This window comes from Taudactylus pleione, unplaced genomic scaffold, assembly GCF_031769625.1.
Source record: "Taudactylus pleione unplaced genomic scaffold, aTauple2 ptg004165l, whole genome shotgun sequence".
NCBI lineage: Eukaryota > Metazoa > Chordata > Amphibia > Anura > Myobatrachidae > Taudactylus > Taudactylus pleione.
In genome coordinates this window covers 1-9,403 of record NW_028288458.1, presented here as the reverse complement: position 1 = coordinate 9,403, position 9,403 = coordinate 1, and the positions used below count along the sequence as shown (strand labels likewise).

At 43.5% G+C, this 9,403-nt stretch overlaps 1 protein-coding gene across 1 annotated transcript; it reads left to right on the top strand.

The window, feature by feature from the left end:
• Positions 1–479: 479 nt before the first annotated feature.
• Positions 480–7,805, top strand: LOC148430273 (uncharacterized; the record flags this gene model as incomplete). The annotated part of the gene is made up of 6 exons (XM_088466641.1): positions 480–513; positions 4,899–5,047; positions 6,481–6,672; positions 6,863–6,938; positions 7,060–7,157; positions 7,310–7,805. Coding segments are annotated over exons 2-6 (940 nt in total), but the record flags the coding sequence as incomplete, so codon positions are not given.
• Between the last annotated feature and the right edge of the window lie 1,598 nt (positions 7,806–9,403).

Genomic DNA, 9,403 nt, shown 5'->3' with positions numbered 1-9,403 from the left:
ACACCTGTATTATATAGAACACTGGTGTCTGCTCTACCTGTATGATAATAATGAGGCACCGCAGTCTGCTCCCCTGTATAATAATAATAAATACCATCACCTGCTGCTTATTCCTCCTGCTGGAAGCGTCACCCGGAAGTTGAAGTAAATAAAAGAAACGCCCCCTCTACATAGCCCCGCCCCCTCATCTCCATGTAGTTATGGCTACTATCTACCCCGCCCCCGTATCATAGTGACCGCCCTCCTCTCATTCCCCTCAGTGCGGTGATTGGCAGCAGCGAGTAGCCAATCAGACGGCACAAAGTAGGAAGGACGTCCTGTAACTAGAAGCCACCGGCAACTGCCGCTCACAGCTTCATCACTAGAGTAACATGAGTATAGTCTAATGGTGTCCTCATGTACGGTGACCGGCGGCCATATTGTTATAGTCTCCCAGTCACAGAGCAGAGGGGGCGGGGCCACAGGGGCTTTAGCTGCCATTTTGTTATAGACATTCCTGACAGCCAGAGCCAGGTAACGTCTCCTGTATATATTAATTATATTATTATTATATAGGGGAGAGGGGACTGTACAGTGATATATGAGGGGGAATAACACAGCTCCCACCACACACTGATATGTGGTATTATTATTATATAGGGGGAGAGGGGACTGTACAGTGATATATGAGGGGGGATAACACAGCTCCCAGCACACACTGATATGTGGTATTATTATTATTATATAGGGGGGAGGGGACTGTACAGTGATATATGAGGGGGAATAACACAGCTCCCAGCACACACTGATATGTGGTATTATTATTATTATATAGGGGAGAGGGGACTGTACAGTGATATATGAGGGGGAATAACACAGCTCCCAGCACACACTATGTGGTATTATTATATAGGGGGTAGGGGACCGTACAGTGATATATGAGGGGGAATAACACAGCTCCCAGCACACACTATGTGGTATTATTATATAGGGGGTAGGGGACCGTACAGTGATATATGAGGGGGAATAACACAGCTCCCAGCACACACTGATATGTGGTATTATTATTATATAGGGGGAGGGGACTGTACAGTGATATATGAGGGGGAATAACACAGCTCCCAGCACACACTGATATGTGATATTATTATTATATAGGGGGAGGGGACTGTACAGTGATATATGAGGGGCAATAACACAGCTCCCAGCACACACTGATATGTGGTATTATTATTAATATATAATGGAGAGGGGACTGTACAGTGATATATGAGGGGGAATAACACAGCTCCCAGCACACACTGATATGTGGTATTATTATTATATAGGGGAGAAGGGACTGTACAGTGATATATGAGGGGGAATAACACAGCTCCCAGCACACACTGATATGTGGTATTATTATTATATAGGGGAGAGAGGGATCCGTAGAGTGATATATTAGGGGGAATAACACAGCTCCCAGCACACACTGATATGTGGTATTATTATTATATAGGGGGAGGGGACTGTACAGTGATATATGATGGGGAATAACACAGCTCCGAGCACACAGTGATATGTGGTATTATTATTATATAGGGGGAGAGGGGACTGTACAGTGATATATGAGGGGGGATAACACAGCTCCCAGCACACACTGATATGTGGTATTATTATTATATAGGAGATAGGGGAATGTACAGTGATATATGAGGGGGAATAACACAGCTCCCAGCACACACTGATATGTGGTATTATTATATAGGGGAGAGGGGACCGTACAGTGATATATGAGGGGGAATAACACAGCTCCCAGCACACACTGATATGTGGTATTATTATTATATAGGGGAGAGGGGACTGTACAGTGATATATGAGGATGAATAACACAGCTCCCAGCACACACTGATATGTGGTTTTATCATTATATAGGGGAGAGGGGACTGTACAGTGATATATGAGGGGGAATAACACAGCTTCCAGCACACACTGATATGTGGTATTATTATATAAGGGAGAGGGGACCGTACAGTGGTATATGAGGGGGAATAACACAGATCCCAGCACACACTGATATGTGGTATTATTATTATATAGGGGAGAGGGGACTGTACAGTGATATGTGAGGGGCAATAACACAGATCCCAGCACACACTGATATGTGATATTATTATATAGGGGGAGGGGACTGTATAGTGATATATGAAGGAGAATAACACAGCTCCCAGCACACACTGATATGTGGTATTCTTATATAAGGGAGAGGGGACTGTACAGTGATATATGAGGGGGAATAGCACAGCTCCCAGCACACACTGATTTGTGATATTATTATTATATAGGGGGAGGGGACCGTACAGTGGTATATGAGGGGGAATAACACAGATCCCAGCACACACTGATATGTGATATTATTATTATATAGGGGGAGGGGACTGTACAGTGATATATGAGGGGGAATAACACAGCTCCCAGCACACACTGATATGTGGTATTATTATTATATAGGGGAGAGAGGGAACCGTACAGTGATATATGAGGGAGAATAACACAGCTCCCAGCACACACTGATATGTGGTATTATTATGTAAGGGAGAGGGGACTGTTCGGTGATAAATGAGGGGGAATAAAACAGCACACAGTTATATATGTGGTATTATTATATAGGGGGTAGAGGACTACAGTGTTGTATGAGGGGGAATTAAACAGCTGCTGGCACTCACTGATATGCTGTATTTTTATTATTTAGGGGAGAGGGGTTCATAAAGGGTCATTCCATATCAGTTCCCCCAAAACAAATTAATTGTCCGCCACTCTTCTCAGATTAAAAAAAAAAAAAAATGTCATCAGAGCGGATGTAATCGTTAATTTCCAAAACATTGATTTTTCAATTTATTAAACTATTACTAATCGCGACTTATTTATTCAGTTTATTTCAAGTATCATGGCTGTTTATTAAGGAATCTCCATGAAATTTGGAGGCTTAAGGTAACCAAATTACTTTATCTGCCTTACTTTTCGAATTGCAACAAAATTTCAAGATTTTGGAACAGAATTAAAAATGCAAGGTTAAATCAACATTAGATATACCCATTTTTTGGGAATTACTGGAAGACAATATACACTGTCTGCTGACACGTGACCATTACAACAGGTTCCAAACAAGGGGAAAATAATGTTATTGTTGACTCAGCTTCAGTTATGTTTACGTTTTTACATTTCTAGGTTTCTTATGTTAATTATGGATGCTGTACAACAGTAATCAAATGTCAATTTCATACTTTTTTTCTCTCCACTATAAAACAGAGTACCATGCTGATTTTTTTTTTGTGGTAGTAATGTTAACCTTTCTTAAGCACCTAAATAAAATTGAGATATCTAATGTTGCTTTAACCTTGTGTTTTTAATTCTGTTCCAAAATCTTTAATCTGTCCTGTAACTCGAAACGTAAGACAGATAAAGTAATTTAGTTTGGCTTTTTAGATTCTGAGAAAAAGTTACCTTAGAGGTCCAAATTTCATGGTGATTCCTTAATAAACACCTGTGATACTTCAAATAAAGTGAATAAATAAATAGACATTAGTAAATAGTTTAATAAATTGAAAAATCTATATTTTGGAAAAGTCAGACAGTTGAGATATTTGGCAGAAATAGTTTTTTTTTTTACATTATCTGTCAACTAAAAATTTTTATGGAAATTCTGAGTTGGGTGGTGGACACACCAGGTTAAACTGGTGTGGAATGACGCTTCTTCAAATCATTAATATCGGACTCATATCAATTAAGTTCTTCGAATTCTTCGACATCGGTCCAAAATCGATCAAGTTCATCAACATCGGATTCAAATCTATCAAGTTCTTCAATTCATCAACATCAGTCTCAAAACAATCCAGCTCTCAATCAGCATCATCGGTCCCAATCCGAGTCTGCCCATTCCTTCAGTATTTTATGTCCAGTTCCATTGCAACCTCGTGTTCAATAAAGACTTTCTATTCCTGTTCTCACCTTCGGGCCCATCATCCACTGCCGTATCTCTACCTCCTCACATCTATACTTGAGGAAGTTGTGGCTCAAGCCACATAAGTTCATCCACATCTCTTAAATCTCTTCTTTAACCTCCCACACCTGTTCCAACCCAAACCAACCCTCCGGTGTGACAAATGTTATGTAACTGGATACTTATAATGACAGGTGTGTAGTCAGGAGCATAGTGAAATATAAAATGTTATTGAAACAAAAACATAATCCAGGCAAATTACAAAAACAATGGTGCACTCTGTAATCGATGAGGCAGATTAACATGCAGCAATAGGAGGGACAGCTTGCAGAGGCCCAGCTGGCTTTAGCTGCACAGATTATGGGCTGGAGGTATACAGAATGGATACAAGCAAAGGTATAAAGCTGCAGAGTAGATGAGACAGACTCATGGACAGCAGTGGAGCTGCAGTTTGCTGAAGTCCAATAGACTGGATATCAAGTTCAGGCCGTGGAATACAATCCAGGGAAAACAATCAATGACCAGCAGGGGGCATGGTCAGGGGCAGGAATAAATAGTCTGTGAGGCAGGTGATAAAAAGTGGAGTAATATTAACTCCTGTATGTGAGGAGACAATGTCAGATACAAAATAAGGGCCAGTGTCCTAACACCGATGTAACTTATTTCTAGTGGCGCAAAGAGATTTTGATATATGTCTCTTGGAGGAATAAGGCCCCCAGCCAGGAGAGGAGCATTGGTGTAACCTTATGCAGTACAGCATTGTATGACAGCCCCTGAGGAGTCTTATGGAGCTGGTACACAGGAACCTCTGACAGACACTGACCAGGGCTCTATGACTGGGGGGGAAGGGGAGACTTACTGATCACTCAATGTTACATGTCTGACTGTGTTACATGTGTTCTCTGTGATGTCTGTTATATTTATTCTATTTCTTTCTAGAAAGTCCTTCTCTGAGGAACCAGAGTTTTATTACACATCACACGTTCTGTATTCTCACTGATTCACTGAGGATGGACAAGAACGGCAGTCACCGTACTGAAAGGCTCTTACAGCTCACCCTGGAGATCATCTACGTGCTAACTGGGGAGGTGAGAGGGCCTGGGGCTATCACACAGACGTCACTTCTATCTATAGTAATAATACAGGAACATGACTGGGGAGGTGAGGGGATCTGGGAGTGTCACAGTGACATGACATATCTACAGTAATATTACAGGGACATGACTGGGGAGGTGAAAGGATCTGGGAGTGTCACAGTGACATGACATATCTACAGTAATATTACAGGGACATGACTGGGGAGGTGAGGGGATCTGGGAGTGTCACAGTGACATCACTTATATCTATAGTAATAATACAGGGACATGACTGGGGAGGTGAGAGGATCTGGGGGTGTCACAGTGACATCACTTCTATCTATAGTAATAATACTGGAACATGACTGGAGAGGTGAGGGGATCTGGGAGTGTCACAGTGACATGACATATCTACAGTAATATTACAGGGACATGACTGGGGAGGTGAGAGGATCTGGGAGAGTCACAGTGACGTCATTTATATCTATAGTAATATTACAGGGACATGACTGGGGAGGTGAGGGGATCTGGGAGTGTCACAGTGACATCACTTATATCTGTAGTAATAATACAGGGACATGACTGGGGAGGTGAGGGGATCTGGGAGTGTCACAGTGACATGACATATCTACAGTAATATTGCAGTGACATGACTGGGGAGGTGAAAGGATCTTTGAGTGTCACAGTGACATGACATATCTACAGTAATATTACAGGGACATGACTGGGGAGGTGAGGGGATCTGGGAGTGTCACAGTGACATCATTTATATCTATAGTAATAATACAGGGACATGACTGGGGAGGTAAGGGGATTTGGGAGTGTCACAGTGACATCACTTATATCTATAGTAATAATATAGGGACATGACTGGGGAGGTGAGGGGATCTGGGAGTGTCACAGTGACATCACTTATATCTATAGTAATAATACAGGGACTTGACTGTGGAGGTGAGGGGATCTGGGAGTGTCACAGTCACATCACTTATATCTATAGTAATAATACAGGGACATAACTGGGAAGGTGAGGGGTTTTGGGAGTGTCACCGTGACATCACTTATACCTATAGTAATAATACAGGGACATTACTCTGGAGGTAACAGGGATCTGGGAGTGTCACAGTAACATCACATATATCTATAGTAATACCCTAGCAGCAGTTAGCCACTCTCAGATATTAGTATCAGTCCCACAATCCTCCCTGGAGTTGGGATTTAGCACATTGCTCGCAGTATGTTATTTAATTTTTTTCACTGACACACAGATGTCAAAGCTACAGGAGATACTATATATTCTACATTTTCCTATATATAGGAGACTGTTACAAGACTTTTTATTGTGAAATAGTCTTCTTGTATATTATGCAAAGTTATCACCTGAATAAACACCCCCATTTAAGTGGAGCTTAATTGACCATCTCATTGTTGTCTCCCCCAATAAACAGGATTACACAGTAGTGAAGAAGACATCTGGTGAGTGTGAGATACCCAGCAGCCATCCCCCTGTGTCAGGAGGACTCAGCAAGACCCAGACCCCCATCATGGTGCCTCCACCTCACTCACTGACACATGAGAGACACAATGACCAGAAGATCCTGGAACTCACCAACAAGAACATGCAGCTGCTAACTGGAGAGGTGACTGCTGGAATGGGACATTATACAGTAACACCGGGGGATGTGTTTGGGTGATGACTGGGAGAGGTGACTGCTGGGAATGGGACACTATACAGTAACACCAGGGGATGTGTCTGGGTGATGAATGTAACATTGTGTGTGTCAGGTTCCTATAAGGTGTCAGGATTTCACCGTCTATGTTTCCATGCAGGAGGAGTATATAGAGGAACACAATGATCTATACAAGGACGTGATGATGGAGAAGCACCAGCCCCTCACATTACTGGGTAAGAGGAGACTGTCATTTATTGTACAGGGGAGAGCAGGTATGGGGGCCTCTTATATATATATACATCATCTGATAATCACATATATACAATGTACTCAGTCACTGTTTGTCCCCTACAGATGGACCCAGTAACAGAAATACCCCAGATAGATGTCCCCATCCTCTTTATTTTCAGGATTGTACAGAGAAGAATCACAAGATTCCACCTGAGCATCAGGTAGCTGAGATTTTTGGTCTCACCAATATACTATAGAGACTGTCACTATATGATCTGTAGAGCAGCTGTGTGTGTTTTATTCACCGATATTATACTGTATACTCTCAAATAATGACATCAGACTTTATGCAATTTTTTATTATCTGATTTAGGGTGAAGATCTGATTAATATTAAGATAAATTATATAGATGGAGAAGAAAAGACATATGTGACTGATAATAAGGCAGAAGATATAGAGGGAGAATCAGAGACGTATGTGACTGATATTATGGCAGAAGATACAGAGGGAGAAGAAGAGACGTATGTGACTGATATGAAGGCGGAAGATATAGAGGGAGAAGAAGAGACGTATGTGACTGATAATAAGGCAGAAGATAGAGAGGGAGAATCAGAGACGTATGTGACTGATATTATGGCAGAAGATACAGAGGGAGAAGAAGAGACGTATGTGACTGATATGAAGGCGGAAGATATAGAGGGAGAAGAAGAGACGTATGTGACTGATATGAAGGCAGAAGATATAGAGGGAGAAGAAGAGACGTATGTGACTGATATTAAGGCAGAGGATATAGAGGTGGAAGAAGAAAAGTATATTATGGGTGATCAGCAGTTTACAGAGGAGGAAATACCTACAGATATCAGCACACGTGAGTAATAAACACATTACAGAAAATAGTCACATACTGTATTCTACTTTCTCAGTCACTGCTACATTCTCCTCTGTCAGTACAAACTAATGAGAGGAATGTATCTTCCCAGTGTGAAGTCAGGAGCCGTCAGTCCCTATTATACTGCTCTCCCCCTCACATCATGTCACTGTGTGTTACTAGCCCAGAGATCTGACCAGTCTACTCTCCACACTCTCTGGTGTATCTCATACATCAGGAGACATCAGCCCCTATTATACTCCTGCTTTCCCCCTCACATCATGTCATTGTGTGTTACCAGCCCAGATATCTGACCAGTCTCATCCCCATACTCTCTGGTGTATGTCATACATCAGGAGCCATCAGCCCCTATTATACTCATGATCTCTCGCTCACATCATGTCACTGTGTGTTACCATCCCAGAGAGCTGACCAGTCTCCTCCACACACTGTCTGGTGTATCTCATACATCATGAGCCATTAGCCCCTATTATGCTCCTGCTCTCCCCCTCACATCATGTCACTGTGTGTTACCAGCCCAGAGATCTGACCAGTCTCCTTCCCACACTCTCTAGTGTATCTCATACATCAGGAGCCATCAGCCCCTATTATACTCCTGCTCTCCCCCTCACATCATGTCACTGTGTGTTACCATCTCAGAGAGCTGACCAGTCTCCTCCACACACTGTCTGGTGTATCTCATACATCAGGAGCCATCAGCCCCTAATATACTCCTGCTCTCCCCCTCACATCATGTCACTGTGTGTTACCAGCCCAGAGATCTGACCAGTCTCCTCCCCACACTCTCTGGTGTATATCATACATCAGGAGCCATCAGCCCCTATTATACTCCTGCTCTCCCCCTCACATCATGTCACTGTGTGTTACCAGCCCAGAGATCTGACCAGTCTCCTCTCCACACTCTCTGGTGTATCTCATACATCAGGAGCCATCAGCCCAAATTATACTCCTGCTCTCCCCTTCCATCATGTCACTGTGTGTTACCAGCCCAAAGGGTATGCAGTCGGGAAGCCGGCAGACCTAGTCCCGACAGCCGGGTTCCCGACTGCTTAATCCCATCGAGGGTTAAATGACAGGAGTCTAAATCTAGACGCCTGTCATTTTACCGACGCCAGATGACCGGCGCCCGGCCTTCCCGAACGAAGGGATGCCGGGCACCACTGCGGATAGCCGCTGGGGGGAGGGTTAGGTTTAGGGCTCCCGGGGGTGACTTAGGGTTAGGCACCCCCCCAGGAGGTTAGGGTTAAGCTAGGGGGAGGGAGGGTTAGGCACCCCCAGGGGAGGTTAGAGTTAGGCGAACCCCCGGGGGACTTAATTTTAGGCAACAGGGTAGGTGGGGTTAGGTTTAGGCACTTAGAGGGGGGATAAGGGTTAGGCATTTGGGGGGGGTTAGGGTTAGGCACCCTAAAGGAGGGTTAGGGGGTAGAATATGTTAGTACTTACCTGGGGACGATCGGGATTTTCATCCTGTTCGGGCAGCCGCTGTCGGAATTTGAACCGCCAGCCAGGAGTCAGCGGTAAATCATACTGACTCCCCCCAGAAATCTGACCAGTCTCCTCCCCACACTCTCTGGTGT